Source organism: Phoca vitulina, unplaced genomic scaffold (assembly GCF_004348235.1).
Source record: "Phoca vitulina isolate PV1807 unplaced genomic scaffold, GSC_HSeal_1.0 scaffold17, whole genome shotgun sequence".
Taxonomy (NCBI): domain Eukaryota; kingdom Metazoa; phylum Chordata; class Mammalia; order Carnivora; family Phocidae; genus Phoca; species Phoca vitulina.
Window position 1 is genome coordinate 29,905,580 of NW_022589720.1, and position 20,048 is coordinate 29,925,627.

The 20,048-nt window shown below is 42.5% G+C and overlaps 1 protein-coding gene across 2 annotated transcripts in view; it reads left to right on the plus strand.

The window, feature by feature from the left end:
* The window catches only part of EGFLAM (EGF like, fibronectin type III and laminin G domains), a 173,295-nt gene that overhangs the window by 71,492 nt on the left and 81,755 nt on the right, over window positions 1-20,048 (plus strand). For both annotated transcript variants that reach the window (XM_032415400.1, XM_032415401.1), the window contains exons 5-6: window positions 1,986-2,103; window positions 3,367-3,502. In XM_032415400.1, the coding sequence (XP_032271291.1) occupies window positions 1,986-2,103; window positions 3,367-3,502 (254 nt within the window). The remainder of the gene's footprint in view (window positions 1-1,985; window positions 2,104-3,366; window positions 3,503-20,048) is intronic.

Below are 20,048 nucleotides of genomic sequence, written 5' to 3' on the forward strand. Positions count from 1 at the left end.
TTGGTAAGAACATCTCAGTAGGTTTGTAGTGCAGAGAGGCCTGGTGAGGGACGAATAAGAGGTGAGGAAGGGGCACCTGGGGGGCTCAGTCAGTTAAGCATTTGCCTTCAGCTCAGGTCAGGATCCCAGGGTCCTGGGATCGAGCCCCGCATCAGGCTCCTGCCTCAGCAGGGAGCCTGCTTCTCCCTCTGCCGCTCCCCCTGCATCTGCTCTCTCTGTCAAATAAATTAAAAAACAGAAACAAAAGAGTCTCTTATAGTTTGTTTCCCTCTCTCTTTAGAAAAAAAAAAGAGGTGAGGAAGTGGAGGCAGCTCCTTTAAGAAAGTTGCCCCCGTGGAGAGGAGGTGGGCGCATGTGTGCTGGGGAATAGTTGACCATTCTTGAGGTGGGAGAGACTTGAGCACAGTGAGTACTCACATAAGGACCAGGTAGGTGGGGGGGGTATGGAGTCACAGGAGAAGGCGGGCCACGGATGGAATGCAGAACGCAGGGGGTGAGCCGAGCCTTGGCCCCGGGGTTCATACACCTGGCTGCCCATTAGCCTCAGCCCAGAGCTTTATACTGACACCCGGGGCCCTGCCTTCCACGGATTCTGATTTAAGTAATCTGGAGTGGAGTCCAGGCATTGGTATTTTTTTTAGAGATTCTAATGTGCACTCAGGGTTAAGGACTCCTGTAGTAAGTATTTGATAACTCTTGGTTGAGTCCTTTTAAAAAATTTTGTTGATCAGCGGGTGAATTCTCCTTAGCAACAGTGAGTATTTGATCATCTGCAGAGAAGGTTTTGAAGAAGTACAAGACAGGATCCCTGCTCTCAAGGGGCTTACAGTCCCATAGGAGAAGTAGTAATACATACTTTGTAATATATAAAAGTACTAAATTAGTGGCACAATCATTGGTAGGGTAAGATCAGGTCTCGGTGGTCAGGAGTCCCGGGGAAGGTTTGGGCCTCGGAGGAGCGGTGGAAACTAGGTAAGCAGGGAAGAGGAGGGGCCTCACACAAGACAGTAATCATGACAACCCATTTCTTGAGTTCTTTATGCACATTATCCCAAATATTATAGCTATGCAAGATAGTTCTATATCATCTCCATTTTACAGAGGAAGAAACCGAGACTCAGGGGATTTAATTTCAAGGCCACAGCTAGCAATAAGTGGCAGAATCAGGATTCAAGCCTATGACTAATTGATTCCAAAGCCTGTGTCCTTTCCACTGTAGTGTGCTGGGACCAGTGGGAGCCAGACCCCCACTTACTAGTTAGCACTGTATAGCCCCGGGGGCATATTGCTTTTAACAAAGCCTGAAGTGGAGCAAGTCTTCTTCAGCTGGGGCCTTCTGGTCAGCGACACTGTGCAGGTGAAGCTCATATACATCCTTCATCAATTTGGGGTCCCTAGACCAGCAGCAATACTTGGAAACTTCTTAGAAGTGCAAATTCTCGGGCCCCTTCCCAAATATACTGAATCAGCAACTCCGGGAGGCAGGCCCAGCAATTTAAGAAGCCCTCCTGGTGATTCTGATGCAATTTAAAATTTGAGAACCAAATTTGAGTCCCTACTTTATTGGTACAGCTCAAGACCTCAGTTTGCTGTTGTGGCTAGTCTCTGAGTATCTGTGACATGCAAACGGAGAGAAAAAACTGGTGGATTCCAGCCCTGGAAAAGATTATTACCTGAATTTTAGCAGTCCAGTACTCTGATCAAGGAACTCAAATGTTAAAAGCAAAATCTGATAGGGTGACTGAGTCTCAGTTCTAGAACAGTGTATAGATGCCAATAAAGGGTAATTCTCTAGTTGTGGGAATTATGTGATGGTGTTTTCCTCTTTGCAAATTTTAAAATTTGGCCAATCCTAGAGAAAGCAAAATAATCTCTGTCCCAAGAAGTTTCACAGGGGCCTCGAGGTGCAACCCTTCTGGAAATTGTCTGGTTTGCTCGAAAAGAACTTCTGGTCATTGACACATTTCCTGTTTGGTCATTGACAGGAGGAAGTGATTGGAGATTTGAAACCAGGCACTGAATATCAAGTGAGCATAGCAGCTTACAGCCAGACTGGCAAAGGGCGGCTTAGCTCCCCTCGGCATGTTACCACTTTGCCCCAAGGTAAGATGGGTTCAATTCATTAAGAGTGGGAGAGCAATGGGTGCTATTCATTTATCCCTTCATTCAGTATATATCACTGAGGACCTACTATGTGCCAGGCTCTGGTGGTGAACCAAAACAGGCACAGCTTTTGTCCTCTCAGAACTTAGTGGGGTGGGTCAAGACATTACCTAGTTAAGGTGTAGTCACGGGTTATGGTAAATGCTATCTAGTGCTGTAAGAACATGTAAAGGGAGATCCCATGTAGGGGTGAGGTAAGAATTCCCTGGGGAGATGACTACTAAGTGAAGGTCTGACCAGTAAGTGGGAATCAGGAAGGGGAGGAAGGGGAGTGGGAGAGGAGATTTTATAGGCAAAGGGAACCCAACAAAGGCTCATTGAGGTGACACTGTGCTGGACACTGGGGGACAAAGGTGGCTCCATCATCATTGCTCACGAGCTCATTGTGGAGGGAGAAGCAAATAGTAGATGAGCAGCTCCAGGGCATCTGAGGTCTGTGCAGCAGGCTCTGGAGCACTCAGAAGGGAGCACTCCTCCATCCCAAGGTGCAGGGAAGGTTTTAGAAAGATCAATATTTTTGGCCCGAAGTTTGAAAACTACATAGGATTCCTCTAGGAGAGACAGCAAGAAAAATGTTTCTGGCATAAGCAATAGTATAAGTAAAGGCTGGGAGATGTGAAAGTCTGGATATGCAAATAGTAACAGCAGTTTCCTTGGGGTGATAGGATCGTGGGTGAGTCTTACATCTTTACACATGAGGGCATGAGGGCGTGTCCCAAACATCCTACCATTGGTATGCATTCTGATGGTTGGGGCAACACACACACACACACACACGCACAAGCACAAACACACACACACACACACAAGAATTGACATGAGTGACAGTAATGCTATGCATTTCATTTTCCTCGCAGGTGTCAATTCTAACATGCAAACAGATGAAAGGTTACTAGGAGGTGGGAGTGTAGTTGAGGGTTTTAAAGGGTATGCACCATTGTGTGTCCCAGGGCCAATGATGTCTTAATTTAGTTAGAGTTTCAGCCAGGGCATTGAGGGAAGGAGGGAAGACCAGCTCTCATTATCTCAAACCTTACATGGCAAATCCAGTTGTGATTATTTTTTTGTGTTTGTTTGGCTTAGATTTGGAGACTATTCTGAATAGAGATGTTTAGGCTGTAGGAAGCACACGTGCTTTTTTTATATTAAACATCCCCAGCAACAAGACCACAGCCAACTCTAGGTGTTTGCTGTCCCGCCTAGATTCCTGCCTGCCTCCGACAGCACCCCAGCAGCCGCACGTCACTGTGGTCTCTGATTCTGAGGTGGCCCTGTCTTGGAAACCTGGAAAGAGTGAAGGAAGCTCTCCCATTCAGTACTATTCTGTAGAATTCATCAGGTAAGTTTGTGTGTCACACTCAAAAGCCGTATGTATCAACCTCAGGTATTCCAAGCATGACAGAATACTGCATTGAGTGTCGTCTCCTCTGCGTGTGTGTTTAAGAGATGACAAAGGCTTAAAGACCTATATTTATACTCTGTCCCTGGGCCAGCACCTGTCCCCACACCTTTTCAGAGCCGGGTCATCTGGTAAACCTGACACTCACCTTACCTCTTCCTCATTTCCTCCACCATCAGGACTGTCCTAGGCTCTGAAAACTCCTGAGGCATCATTGCCAACAATCCTGCCCACATTTCAAGCTTGAAACTTGTCTCCCTGGCTTTGGAACATTATACTTGAAGTAAATATTTGATGGTGATTTTTCTTGAGGGAGGGGGAAAACAAATATAAGTCATTGTTTCCTCCGCATCCTTATTGCTGTGGGGCAGGTGTCTTGGTTTGGTTTCTGCTTTTTTTCTCTCATCTACCTCTCCAGTTCTCGTTATTCAGCTTATCAGAGGGTAGAAGAGGGATGAGGAATTCTAACAAAAGCTTACAGATAGGAAAACATGGATTCTCAATGCCACTATGTAATTATAAGCAAAAATACACAAACAAAACAAAACAAAAACAATGCACACATCCCCCCCACACACATTCACACACATACATGCACACACCAAGTAAAAGGAATTCCCAACCTAAGGCCTCTCCTCTGAACTCCAGCTGCAGTTGGAGTGAGAACCGAAGCACCAGGCTGATGCACACGACGTCTGTGGAGTTAGTGTTCCCTCCATTAAACGTGGTGGCATTTGTCTAAGGCCTGCTGCTTCATGGATTCATAAAGAGACTAGTTCAGCACCCCATTCCTTAGGCTCTCTGAAGCTGGGACCAAATGATTCTGCCAGGATTTGGATTAGCCCTGCTCTGTGGCTTGGCTTCCTTGCCTCCTCCTCCGTGGTGGAAAATAGATACGTGTTTCTTCAGAGAAGTGCTACACTGAGTCCCTTTAATGCTTGAGGACAGGGCTCATTTCAGGCAGGATTTGTTGACTTGCAGGTGGTGGAAGCCTGGAAGATGAGGCAGTAATGTAGTGGCTCCTGGGACTCTCAAGTCCCAGGCAAATCTAGGTTCAGGGAAGAGCTCATCTGTGCCAAAGCAGCCATTTGTCTCCATCCATCTCTGTCCCCTGCTTTCCCCTTTATTGGCTACATTTTCAAGCAGGCTTTTCTGGTGTGGTGGTAAGATGGCCGCCAGGCACCGAAGACTTGCCATCTACTAGCGTAACTCCCCACTGGAAAAGAGTGGATATTTCTCAGTGGACCCATTGGAGTCTCATTGTCCACTCTAATGGCCAGGCTTGGGTTCCTCGTCTCTGAGCCAATCACTGTGGCCAGGGAAGAGGCTACACTAATTGATCAGGCATTTGTTCATATTCTGAACTCTGGAACTAAGGCCTGGTGGTTCATTTACCCCTGAAGTACATGGATTGAGGGAGTTCAGAAGGGTTGGTTCATCCAAGGAAAATTGTGGTGCTATTAAAGAAAAAGGGAAGAACAGATGCTGGGAAAATGAGGGGGAATAAAGATGCTCACTGCAAAGCTCCAGACCGATGCTCATCATTGAGGATAATCTACAAACCCTCCATTGAACAAATTTGGTAGGCAAAGCTGGAGTGTGCCTGGGATAGAAAAGATTCTAATCCTGCTTCCAGTAGTAGTTAAACATGAAACACTGCAAGTCCTAAAACTTCAGCTTGCTCATCCCTAAAACTCCGTGTGAAACTTGACATTTCTAATGCACTTGTCTAGCACCAGCAAAGCAAAATGTAATACTTTGAAATTTGAGGAAATGCAAAATTTTTCATGGTAGCCCAGCAGACTATCTGTGTAACCCCCAGCAAAGATGATGGTTATCATTTATTTTTAATTTTGTGTTAAAACATGTATTTTGAAAACTGGTTTTAAGCCTTGCATATTGGCAAAAGTTAGAAATTGCAGTTTCTTAACCTGTGTGCACCACTGAATGTGGACGATGAAAGGGATTCACTGAGTTTAGAACCAGAAGAACAGGAAGAAAACTCTGCCACCACCACCTGGCGCGAGTCACTTCCTGCCCTGAAACCTCAGTGCTTCTCAGGGTTTGGGGTCCCCCCACAGGCTGGCCTGATACAAGGGCTTGAGTGCAAGTCGGTTATTTGATTTGGAAGCAGGAATGAGAAGGTGGGGAGAGGGAGACAGGGAAGGAGGATATATAACTATGTCTCCAAAGTCACTTCTACAGTCACCAGGGTCTTCTACGGGGGTTTGATTTCACCGAGCTCTCCCTGAAGTATGCAGAATTCCCCTCAAATTTGCCTATCCAAAGGACAGGAACCATTACCCACGGGCTCCTGTTCTCCTCAGCTGATTGAGAGTTTCCTTCAGGGGTCTAACTTCCCACACTTCTAGGCTCTGCTGGCGTGTAGATTAAGGACGGGTCCCCGGGGCTAGAAGGAGGTATGATTGTGAGCACAGCATGTGATTGAGGTCGGATGCGGCTCTACAAGGCCAATCTGAGCTCACGTGAAACTTTCCACATAGCAGCTGCTGCTGAAACCAAAAGTGGGACAAAGGGGGGTGATGTGGGCCCCACAGGCATTGACTGCCAGTCCTTATCTGCAATATATGGCATGTGGTCAGGAGGATCAGCTGCAATCACACAGGAGAAAGAGCTTTGTAGATGTTATGGTACATATGGGTGTTATGTACCTACATTTAATAATTATACTTCTTCACCAAGAAAAATGCACTTCTTTAGCATTCAGAACAGTCTCTAACATTTGAGGGCTCAGGTCCCAGATTTTTATGTATTGACATTTAAAAATTATATACCATTCTAAAAAACTTAATTTTTTAAAAAATCTGTTTATCTTGACAAATACAACTTTACAGTGTTCTGGAAAGCTAACTTTGAATTTAGAGTTCTTGGACATCTTGGAGTTCTATTTGGAACATGGTGGAATGGGGAGCTGCCCCCGTTTCCAGCCCCCATGCTAGGATCTCTGCCTCCATTATCTCTTCCAGAATATCTAACTCTGGTCAAATGCTTTTACCTCAGAACCTCCATGTCCTCATCTGTAATAGCAAGCTGCTATAACCCTCATTGCAGAATTGTTGGCTACAGTCTTTACAAAGTGTTTCTACATCGTAGGCATTTAACGCCTGTTTGTTTTCTTCCCTCCACACCATGTTTTCCCTTTTACAAAGAAAGCAATTGAGGCTCAATTGCTTAAGTTGCTTTGCCAAGGTAAAATGACAGGTTGGGGACAGAATCAAGATCAGAAGTCTCCTGACTTCCAGCCCAGTGCTCTTTTTGTGAAACCCTACATCCCTTTCATGTCCGTGATCCACTCCTGAGATGGTAGAAGTGTAGACTCAGCCCGCCCAGAGCCCTGCTGGGAAGGAACCTTGAAGCCTCATCTTAGGCTGCTGTTTGCTCTTCTAGAATGAAAGCTTTCACAGCTTGTTGTGGTATTGAATGTTTGGCCGCAGAATAAATCCCCACATTCATCTGTAAACGTCTCAGAGCCTATCCCATTCCAGTGACTACTCCAGGATATCTTTAGAGAGAGCTTTCTGAGCTCTAAATCAGAAACTGCAATCAGTGTGAAAAGCTTTTGGGGGTCTTTAGTCATTATTCTATTCTCCCCGGAAAGGTCTGCCTATGTTAATATTGAATTCCTTTTGCCCAGATACCTCCTGCGTGTACAAACACCGGGGACAGGTCCTTGTGTGAGCCCGAAGTTTCTTGTTATAGCCAAGAGGCAGGCTGGCAAGCCAAGACTCTGAAATTGTAGAAATCAGGTTCCTGCCAGAAGTTATCCTCAGATTTCAACCCTCTTAATGGGAAGTTCTCCTGTAAGTCCTGTCTGTGGAAGATGAGCTGCTCCTCCCTCTCTCTGCCTTGGTAGGAGCTTATACATCAGTTGTTCTTCTTATTCAGTGAGGATGATGGTATCAAAGGCATTGTTAAGAAATTGTCTAAAAAGCTTTTAAAGAGGTTTTTAACTGGCTGATAAAAGATTAACCAGAGAAATTATACTGGACCAGAGTATGGGGGTACTGAGTGTGTATTTGCTAGTTTCATTGGTATTTCAGGTGGACATTATGTATTTATGGTGCTCTCTTGAGTCGTGGGCTTAAGACCAAGCAAATTTTTTATTTCTCATCCAGCTTCTGCCTCCCCAAAATGGAGGACATCCATAGGGTGACCCCCCTGAAGGGGTGCTCTCAGTGACTTGGTCTCTGGCTCGGGGAGGATGAAGCTTTAGGTGAACATAATCTGATCTCCCCCAGAGTTGGCCTGGGGGCTATTTATTCGCTTCCTCACTAAGAGTAGATTTTTTTATTTTTAATCAGTGTAGAAAAGATTTGAAGAGGCAGATTCTAAGTAAGCCTATAGGCTGTAAGATATTTTGCAGTGTTTTTAAAACTTTCACCTGCTTTTTTAAAACAGAAAAGCCCTGCATTTGAGGTGAAGGAGAATTTTTTTTTTTTTTTTCTAAAGTGATACTGAAAATTTCTTTGGGGGCAGCAATACTTACTGTTTATTAAAATAAGAATCAAGCATAAATATAGCTACCTATGATTTGAAATATTTTGGCTATAAATATCTGAGAAACTTTCCTCCTTCTGCCTAAGAATTTCCCCAGGGTAAGTGCCTTTCTCTTAAGCAAAAAATAAATACTATGGTGGCAATGAAAACCAAAGGCCTGGAAAAGTATTCCTTACCTCTGATGTTCCAATTGGAGTGCCATGCCCCACATGTGCTATCTACCAGGTTGGTTAAAGTTTTCATTTAACTTAAGTATAGTTTTTCTGTAAGTGTGACCTGATGGGTTAAAATTGCTTGAGCTTTGCATTGGCAATTGCTGGAAAGGGTAGATTAAAGCTTTCAGTGGCTGTTTTTTTTAAGTTTTTTTTTTTTTTTTTATTTTTTTTTTTTTTTTAAGATTTTATTTATTTGAGAGAGAGAGCATGAGAGACAGAGAGCATGAGAGAGAGGAGGGTCAGAGGGAGAAGCAGACTCCTTGCTGAGCAGGGAGCCCGATGTGGGACTCGATCCCGGGACTCCAGGATCATGACCTGAGCCAAAGGCAGCCGCTTAACCAACTGAGCCACCCAGGCGCCCCTGTTTTTTTTAAGTTTTTATTCAAATTCCAATTCATTAACATAAGTGTACTATTCATTTCAGGTGTACAATATAGTGATTCAACACTTCCATACATCACCCGGTGCTCATCACAAGTGCCCTCCTTCATCCCTGTCACCCACCTAACCCAACCCCCCACCCCCCACCCCTCTGGCAACTATCAGTTCTCTATAGTTATGAGTCTGTTTCTTGGTCAGCCTCTCTCTCTCTTTTTTCCCCCTTTGCTCGTTTATTTTGTTTCTTAAATTCCATATACGAGTGATAGTGGCTCTTTTTAATAAAAAAGTCCACCACTGGTTTATTTGTAGTCCATGTGAAAGTTCAAAATATTTCTGTGTATGTTTTAAGGACACTGGCCAAGAAATATTGATCTCAGTCACAGTTATATTAATAAAGGAGAAAAAGCAGTGCGTCTCCTCTTTTCCCTTTCACACCCTTCTGCTTAAGTAATTCCCTGGTCCCCTGCAGATGCCTTCCATAATAAGACTTGCAAAATTCATCTTCACACAGGGCTGCTTCTAAGCTGATTGCAGTGCCTACCGATTGGTTTCACTTGAGAATCTTAAGGTCATACACACTTGGGCAGGTTTTTAAAATTATTTCACAAACTGATATTTTTGTCAAAGTCATCTGTCTTTCCATCCCATCGAAGACTCTTCCTTAATCTGCAAGTAACAAATGAATTTAATTAGTTTGCTCACAGGAAGTTACCTTGTAAAGACTGTTACTAAAATGAAGATGAAATCTGGGATTCAGAATAGAAGCTGAATGGATTATGGATCTTCCTTGAGTAGTTTTAAGGGATGATGTGATTTGACTCATGGTCAAGGTCACAGCCTATGAAGGTTAAAGTTTCTCATTTAGAATTGAGACTTTAGAGAACAAACTGATGGTTACCAGAGGGGAGGTGGGGGGAAGATGGGTGAAATAAGTGATGGGGATTGAGGTGTGCACCTGTTGTAATGAGCACCGGCTGTTGTATGGAACTGTTGAATCACTATATTGTACACCTGAAACTAATAAAACACTGTATGGTAACTATACTGGAATTAAAATAAAAACTTAATAAAAAAAGAATTGAGACTTAGAGTCTAATTCTTGGTTTCATCTTTCAAGTTAGAATTTGTTCAAATGTGGAATCAGAAGACACAGCTCGGAGCTGGCCTCTAAACTTGAGCACAAATTGCTCAATTCCAATTCTTAGCTTCCTTATGTGTAAAATAAGGCTGGACCGTCTGCCCTCTAAACCCCAGTGACTCTGATTGCTGTTCTCATGACAAAGGCGAGGCAGAATAGACTGGTCGTTTAATGCACCGGCTCTGGAGCTAGCTCCCTGGTCCAACCCTTCCCCCCAGCACTTCTAAGCTGTGTCATCTTAGGTGAATTATTTAACTTCTCTTTGCCTCTGACAGAAGAATGGGGCTAACAGTTCGTTTACCTCATGGAGTTGTTGTGAGATTAAATGAGTTGATGCACACGAAATGTACAGAATAGCTCCAGGCACACAAAAGTGCTCAATCAGTGTGAACCGTTACTATTATGGCTTTGGGGATAGAGCTCTTCTGCTTTCATATAGAGCCATGTCCTTTCCTGGTTAGAAGTCTTTTTGTTTGCTATTCTCTGCCAGGATAGTTCTTCTACCTCTTCACCTAGCTAACTCTTGTTCATCCTTCAGGACCCCTGCTGAAGAACCTCCTCCAGGAAGCCTTCCTTGAACCCTTGCCTCCTCCCCAGATGAGGTTAGGTGCACCTACACCATTTACTTGCGACACTCAGCACACTTGTAGTTAATTACTTGTCTGAGGTCAGTCCTCCTCACCAGAACATGAGGGCAACATCTTGACTTGCTCCCCTTTGTGGAACATAGCACCTAGCCTGGGGTGAACATACCATGCATCACATAGGTGCTGGTGAACATTTGGACATGGCAGTCATGGGATCGAATTTAGAGAATACCCAAACTAGCTGGAACCTTGCACAATTTCCTCAAGCTCCCTGAGCCCTACTTTCGTCCACTGTAAAGTATGGATGATGACAGTGGCTACCCGAGGAGGCTTGGGAAGATGAAAGCTTTCTGTGCAGCACTTAGAGAGGTAGCTTATGGAAGTTTTTTTTTATGTTGGTTCTTTTCCTTACCGTGAGCCACATGGAAATGGAAATGTACTAGTACATGAATAGGGAGTAGGGGGAACAATGAACCACTAACCTCAGAGGCCACAACAGTAACCAATCTACCTTGCCAACTGCAGAAATTAGAGCCAGGCAAAACCCAACATGGATCTGCATTTACATCTCCCTCTTCTCCCCTCCAATCCCAAGTTATTTATTGCTTTTGTTTTTTTATAATAAAAGGAATATTGGTATATGGCAACGCTTCAAATAATACAAAATGTAAGATTAACTTGGAAGTTCCCCTTGTTATTTTATTTCATATTGAATTATAACTTGTGTTTTAGAGCTCTTCATAATATGTAAGTGAATTGCCGTCTTTTTTCAGAGTGTTTTACTAGAATTTATAGCAATAATTGGGCAAATAGCTGCAATATTTAACAGTGATGTAGCCCTGTTTTGGTTTTCCTGCCCCCAAAAGTACAGAGCTTCAAATATTTAAAGAATTGTTCTTGGGGCACCCAGGTGGCTCAGTCGGTTAAGCTCTGCCTTCGGCTAAGGTCATGATCCCAGGGTCCTGGGATCGAGCCCCACGTCAGGCTCCCTGCTCGGTGGGGAGTCTGCTTCTCCCTCTCCTCCCTGCTTGTGCTCTTTCTTGCTATCTCTGTCACTATCTGTCTCTTTCTCTCTCAAATAAATAAATAAAAAATAAAATCTAAAAAAAAAGAATTGTTCTTAAACAATTAATTAATTTAGGGAAGAATGGGAATGGGAAAAAGACCAAAAAATCTTCCTTTCCTTTCAAGGAAGTGTTTAGGAAGTTGCGCCATTTAAGTATAAGCCTTCCTTACCACCACCACCAGAATTAGAAATATGCAAGAATGGGCTCACTTGATGTCAGCTGAGATTTCATATTACAAGTGGCGCTTCACAAAAAAATTCCTTTTTCTTATCTTTAGTTTCCAAATCCAAGATCTTAGAACCACCATCCAGACTGGTGCCTGATCCCAGCCATTCTGGGAGCCAGCAAGTTCCTCCACATAGGCTCAAATGGAAGGGTGGTTCTGAATGTTTTTGCAGAAGTCTGACCTACGGTTCTACAAATCGATCCCTTAAAGCTTCCATCCTTCCTACCATGAGCTCCCCTGATGTAATCCCTGGTCAGATTGATGGGAGCTCACATAAATTGAATTCTTGTGCAACAGAATTGGGAGCCACTTGTAAACTGTAAATGAAAGTGTGCTCTCCAGTTGTCCTGCTTGGGACACGTTGCCGGCTGAGTTTATCATTACCCCGTTCTATCCATCTGTTTGTCATTTGGTTGGGTTGAACCATTTCATAGATAAAGAAGACTGAAAGCTGAAGGTCAAATAATACATCTTTTTTTTTTTTCTTTTTTGACTGTGACTAGTGGTTTTGGACTTTCCTCTGCAATGCATTTTAGTGCAGAGCAAATCCTGCATAAAACCAGTCTGCAAAATTGACAGGGAATTAGAGGCTCTTCTCTGTGTGAGGTTTTCTCCTCCCCTCTTATGTTTGCCCTGGATAATCTATGGGATCATGTCTCTTCTCTTAGAGCAGGGTGTTTAACCTACAGTCTGTAGATTCCCAAGGGGTCCATGGAGAGAATTCAAGGGGTCCTTGGACTTTGGTTGGACAAAAATTACATTCTTAGCTTATCAACTAAAATTTAATGTTCTCTTCAAATATAGATGTAGTCAACAAACCACAGTAGTATTAGCAATTTCTGTGGCTTTGTCACTAATAGAATCACAGATATGTTCTTATCCCATTACAACTATTGTACATATCTCAAAGTACCAGTCATATGCTTATCACTACTTTGAAATAATTGTAGTTATTAAATCCATTGCTAGGTATTGTTACTTAATCTATTAATAAAGATGTGTCTCTATTATCATAATTATAATTCTTTATTGTTTAGGTCATTGTTTTCAATGTAATTGGTGTCCTTTTTGATCCTAAGTATTTTGTTTGATGCGTTTGTTTTTTTATTTTTTTTTAATTTTATTTATTCATTTGAGAGAGAGAGAACACGAGAGAGGGGAGGGTCAGAGGGAGAAGCAGATTCCCTGCTGAGAAAGGAGCCCGCTCGATCCTGGGACTCCAGGATCATGACCTGAGCTGAAGGCAGTCGCCTAACCAACTGAGCCACCCGGGTGCCCTGATGCATTTAAAAATATTCTTCTGAGAAGGCTTCATAAGTGTTCCTCAGACGGTTGAACTGGCACAAAGGTAAAGACTGTTGTCTCTGATCGGGGTTGGCAAACTTTTTTCACAGGGTCAGATGGTAAATATTTGGTGCTTTCCCAGCTCTGTGGTCCCTGTCTCAACTACTCAATTCAGCCGTTGTAGCAAGAAAGCAGGCATAGGCATCACTTAAACAAATGGTCATGGCTGTGTCCCCAAAAAACTTTATTTACAAAAATAGGCAGCAGGCTGAAGTTTTCTACCTCCTGATTTAGGACATCATGTTATTCTTAAGGTCAAATTTTGAAGCTATTTCAATTCATCTTAGCCAACTGTTATCAGATACCTACTGTGTGTGTATGTTCATCCGAACATGTACATATTGAGTATCTTCTATGTGCAAAGCATGTACAAGAGATTTAGGGGTCAAACAGGTCTGCCCCTGCTTGGACAATCCAGTGGGGAAGGCAGAGGAGGGCATAGTCCCAAGTGGTGAGTGTTGCAGGTAGGGGTGGGGACCAGGGGCCTAGAGGAATACCAGCTTGACATCTGATGCAGTTTTGAAGGAGTCTGGGAAGGCTTCTTACAGGAGCTCAGAAGGACACATTGGTGATGACCAGGCAAAGGGGAGGGAAGACATAGCATGAAAAGGGGTAAGCCACAAGAAGCTACTTGAGTGATGGCTTGGAGGCAAGAAGAAAATGTTCCTGGGATTGCTTAGAAAGTCTGAAGCTTTGTGAGGCAAGAGATAAGGCTAGATGGGTAAATCGGGTTCAGAGCAAGAAAGGCATAATAACAGAGCTCAAGTTTGTCCTGAAGGGAATATGGAGCTATGGAGACTGTTAAGCAGGAGAGAGACTGATAGTATTTGCATTTTGGAAAGATCACCCAGAGTTTCACAGGAACACAGAGATGAATAACACAATCAGCATGCTTAATGAGCTCACAGCCTCATAGGAAAGACAGAAATACAAAACAACATTAGAAGGTGTTATATTAGAATCAGATTTAAGGCGTGCGCGAGTCCTGAGCAGAGTCTTCCTAGTTCTGTTTCTGAGATGATGCTTAGAAGAAATAACATGAAGGAAAATATTTGGGAAAGGAGCCTCCAAATAATCTAAGGTTCTCCCGAAAACATTAAACTGTGGAATGATAGGTCGGATACTGAGGGAAGGAGGCCACACATATCTCCAGCATACTATAATTAGGCTTTTGGTCCACCCCCTCTCAGACCAGTTAAGTGGCCTCTACTGTCAAGGCCATTCTGGATGTTCTGCTGAATCCCCTGGAGGACTGTTTTCTGCACCAACAAATTCCATTCTCAAAAGTATTTCCCTAACAGGATTTAACCATTCTTAGCCCAGTTTCCTAGTTAATGTCTGAAGCACGCTTAGCTTCACTCCTCAGCCCAGCTCCAACTTTCTAGAGAAAGGGTTCTCAAACTGAGTAGTTACTCATTAGAAGGTAGTGAGACCAGTTGAGGGGTCCTGTAGGAGAGTTTTTTGAAAGTGAAATAGAACAGAAGAGAGAATATCAGAGGGTATCACACATAGTAAAACTAGGAGTTATTTTATGAGACGTATGTTTCAGTTGTGTGTGTGTGCGTATGCGTGGTGTGTCCTGGGTCACAATGTCCAATGTACGTCTTACTGTGGCTCATTCAAAGACTGAAAAACAGTGCTGGAGAGCATGACGTACTAGAGCATATTTGGAGTTGAACAGGCTTGTAGGACCCAGTAAGCCATAGATTCCTCGCCATGGCTGACAAAATCTGCTTTCTTTATTCTTAGAATTTTAGAGTTGAAAGTTCCAACTTAAGTATTCTAGGAAAAAAAAAACAACAACTTCCAGTCCAGTGTTTTTCAGATCGTGGGTCACAACACTTCAGTGGGTGGTGAGATTGATTTAGTGGGTTCTTAACAGCTTAAAAAAAAAAAAAAGGAAAAGGAGAGAAAGAGCAAAGTGAATAGAGTAAGGATAAATATTTTTCCTTGAAAGTTTTCTCAGTTTTGTACTCACACGTAAGTCCTATGCATACGTACATATATTATAGGTATACTGGGTTACTATGCATAAATGTATTTGTTACTGTGAGTCTAGGTCAGAGTTACTGAGCCAAGTCCAACCTGCTATCCTGTTCAGAAATCCTCTGTTCCATCCCTGATAGCCATCCAACTTCTGCTTCAATATAGCCATTGATGCAGAGCTCGACCCTCCTGAGGCAGCTGGCTTCATTGTCAATCATTCCTAAGTGCCACTGAAGGTTTCCCTTAATGTTGAGGACCAGTGCTGCCATTGGCTTCCCTGTAAGGAACCACTGGGTCTCCTAGTCCAATATGGACAACGTGGAGGTGTCTTTGCTGTCTTCATCTGGAACACACGTAAAGACAGTGTCCTAGGCTCACTCTCTGGAGCCAAGCAATACCAGCCCTTTGAACTCTGCCTCAAGTGGAGATGAGTCCAGAGCACCTCCTGCTGAGCGATCAACCTAGAAAACTTACATCTCCCCAGGGTATGGCCACGGGGCTGTTCAATAGCAGCTAATCCAGAGAATTCATATTGAGTGTGTGACCAATTTTTAAAGTCCAGTTTTATGCCCCTGCCTTCCCCATAGGTTTTTGCCATACCTGGTTTTCTCTGCCTTTATATCTGTACCATTGGCTTAAAAAACAACAACAACGGGGCCCCTGGGTGGCTCAGTTTGTTAAGCGACTGCCTTCGGCTCAGGTCATGATCCTGGAGTCCCTGGATCGAGTCCCGCATCCCGAGCAGGGAGTCTGCTTCTCCCTCTGACCCTAACCCCTCTCATGTGCTCTCTCTCATTCTCTCTCAAATAAATAAATAAAATCTTAAAAAAAACAAAAACAAAAACAAAAAACAAACAACAACAACAACAACAACAAAAAAACCCTAATATAAGATTTTACATTTACCATTTGAGCTGGCTTTGCCCTGATGTTTCTGTATATGGAGATCATTTTGAATTTTTATTCTCTCATGCATCTTATTTGTAAGACCACTTCCCAGGCAACTATTTGCATTTCCTAAACTTCTGGTTATTTTAGATTTTCTTCTTACTTTTATTGAGGTATGATTGACAAATAAATATTGTATATATTTAGGTTTTACAGTGTGATTTTTAAAAGTTGTATAATATGATTTAATATGTGTATGCACTTGTGTATGATAGATGCACTCAAGTTAATTAATACATCCATTATTTCACCTAGTTACCTTTGTGTGTGTGCGTGGTGTGTGTGTGTGTGTGTGTGTGTGTGTGCATGCGTGTGTGGTGAGAACAGTTAAGATCTACTCTCTTGGCAAATTTCAAGAATATGATACAGTATTATTAACTATAATCACCACACTGTACATTAGATCCCCAGAACTATTCATCTTAAAGCTGACAGTTTATACTCTTTGACCAACCTCTTATATTTCCTATACTCTCCAGTCCTTGGCAACCAACATTCAACTCTGGTTCTTTGAGTTCAACTTTTCTAGATTCCATATATAAACGTGAAATCATATGGTATTTGTCTTTTTCTGTCTGCCTGATTTCACTTATGTCCTCATTTTATCTGTGTTCCTGCAAATAGCAGGATTTTCTTCTTTCTAATGTCTGAATAATATTTCATTATATATAATTAAATATATATATGTATATATATATATACACACACACACCACATCAAAAGCAATTATGTTTTAGTGGTTCAGCTTTATCAAGTCTTTCAAAAATATTTAACATAGCTATCACTTCTCTTTTTTATTCATATTTCACGAGTTTATATAATATTACATTAAATAACATAATTACAATAACAAACATAAAAGTCTTAAAAAGATTTGGGAATGAACACAACTGACTCTTGACAAGCTGGTAGCTGAATTAGTGGGAACAAATGAAGACATTGGTTAATTCAACAAGTTGGTTAAGTAGAGGTTGATAAGGAAAGCTTTGACTATGTGTGATATGCACAGGGATGCCATATATTCATACCTACTTATGGCTAATGTTTTTATATGTTATACCCATCTTTTATATAGATTCATTGATCATTCATTTCCGGGACCCATATTGTCTTTGGCTAGTCCACACTATATTTTACATGTAGCTAGTGCTTAATGTGGCCAAATTATACAGAGAGCTGATGTTGCTCTTGTCTCTCCTCCCCCCACAGATACTCTATTCCTTTTCAGTTATCAAAACCCAAGTACATTTGAAATCTAACTCAAGTTCTTCCTGGTCTCCTAGACCTTCCCTAGAATTCTAGTTCACATTTACCTTTGAACAACATGGGTTTGAACTGCATAGGTCCACTTATACATGGAATCTTTTTTGATAAATACTGTACTGTAAATGTATCTTCCTTATAGTTTTCTTAATTACATGATCTATTCTCTAACATACTTTATTGTAAAAATATAGAATATAGTACTATGTAACATACACAATATGTGTTAATTGACTTTATGCTCTTGATAAGGTCAATAGTAGGCTGTTAAGTTTTGGGGGAGTCAAGAGTTATACATGGCTTTTTGGCTGCACGGGGGAGTCAGCACCCCTCACCCCCACGTTGTTCAAGGGTCAGTTATATAACACTTGAAATATGCTATTTTGCACGGCTTCCTACTGATCCTTAGATATATGATCTCCCAATTACATTATAAACTCCCTAAGAATGGAACTGTGTTTATAGTTCCTTGGAGCTCCTAGAGTATAGCTTCTGTGATGGACGCCCTGTTGATAATCAATGACATCCCAATTGAGTTGTCCAAGGCAGCTACCTACTGGGTTTGATGGTACCAAGAAAAAGAATGTCCACATAAGATTGAAGCTGGCAATAGGCGAGGTAGTCAAAATGCCTCAAGAAAGGGAGTAAAACAGAAAAATATACCACCCAGTGGTTCTATGACTTCGGATAAATTACTTTTTTTCACTGTTCACATGGGTAGAATGAGAGACTGGACCAGATCAGTGACTCTTAAAGCTTTTGGGGTCATGATTATCTTCGAGAACCTGATAAAAAGCTAAGGACACTTAGGAAACTGAAATGATGCTCACACATAAAATCTTGCATGTGATTTCTGAGAGCCCTCAGACATCTGGACCCATTGATCCGTAAGATATCTGATAACCAGGCTGGATGCTAACATTGCCGGTGCTGCTGCTTCTTCCCATCGAAATGAACCAGGGAGTCTCGATTACTTGAGTCAGCTAATGGGGTTTTGAGTAGCCACTGCTGACTGCATTGTACCTGCCCCATCAGACCCTCCCCCTGCAGCCGAAACACCTTCCGAAGGCATTCGATCTCCTGGGATGCAGGATGCCCAACCCAACCCAATCCCATTATGTGGAAAAGTGTTTAAAGTGCCCCCCAGGCTGGTGGCTGCCTATTTTTACCTGGGATGGCAGCACGTTCCTGGTTTACTTCTCCCCACACCCCATGCCTTTTTGATCATGGGGAAATTGACAGGCCGGTGTTACTAGGAGGATTTGACTGACTGTGTAATCAGAACAGAATGATTTTCTTCAGTGGAGAAAGATAAAGCTATTGTTTGAGAGTGATCTAAGACAATCCTTTTGCCTAGTTATCTCTCGCTCAACCTCACCTTTGCACTTTCGTACCTCAAGAGACTCTAAAAGCATTTAAATGCGAAACCCATGGCAAAATCAGAGGCAAAATGTCAAAGGTTTTGGACTGGTGTTCAATCCGCATGAGTTTTGCTCTCTCACTTGTTATCATGAATTAAATATTAATGATTTCACTTTCTTATTCGCTGAAAATACAGCTTTCTTTCCTGCATTAGATGAGCAAATACAATATAGTCTCCTTTTTTTGTGTGTGGAGGAGGGGGCTGTCATTTCTACATGAAGATTGTTGCAGATATTTGCAGGTAGTCCTGGGTAAACAATGGCACATTCTGAGAGCAGGTACATGTCATTTCCTCTATAAATGCCACAGGAAAGCTTAGCAAAGAACAGGAGCGTTTTATCTAAAGATCACATCTTTTCTGTCAACTTTTAGGTGTCCCTGGTGGCTTTCCTCTGTGACATGATTTTGTTCTAATTTGAGTTTGTAAATGTGTTTCCGTCCACTCACTGAGATTTTCTCTTTGATGACAAAGTTAGTTTACACGAGAAGTCCATCTTTAGGGAAAGGATATCAGGAAAGAGAAATGAGCCCTACTTCCTCCAGTGAGCATGCCCCATGATCGCTGCATCTCCAACCAGATGAATTCCTATGGGATATGGGCCCCACAGACTCCTTGTCTGCATGGTGAGCTTGAGAAAGCCTCTTTGACGGGGCTTAAGGACTCCATTTGGCTTTGAATTCCTGCCAGTGAGAAATGAAGCAAGCTCATATTCAAGAAATCCATGGATCATCCAGGCATCTCCTTTCAGCAAAATAAGCCTCTATTTCCTTGCCTGATGAGTTGTTCATAAAGGATTAAACATCACTGTTTTTTGCTTTCTACCTTCCTCTAAATACCTGTGAGCAGAGACGTTTAACAATCGAACAACTGAGAAGTGGTCAGGAAGCAAGCTAAAGGATAGAGAATAGCCTCCCCAACCACGATCACGCCAAGTTTTCATCCAATATCAAGGATTTTCTTAATCCAACCTTTCCTCATCCACCCAAGTTGGCCTCACCATTTACCAGCTGTGTGAACTTGGGCAAGTTACTTATTCGTTTAATGCGTCAATTTCCTCTGTAAAAATAAGGGAGAGAGGTGTTTAACATTAATATCTCCTGCATAGATACTATGAACAAGATTGGTTCTTTCCAAGCACTTGATAAATGGTAACTATTATTAGCTATGAACACAAAACATCCACTCGATTAGGCCCTTCAGACCATCCTGCAGCCATGCACCACCATTTCCAAGTTTCCTTTTTTTTTTTTCTTTGAAAGATTTTATTTATTTATTTGACAGAGTGAGAGAGAGAGAGAGAGTGCACAAGCAGGGGGACCGGCAGGCAGAGGGAGAGGGAGAAGGAGGCTTCCCACTGATCAGGGGCCCTGATGCGGGACTCGATCCCAGG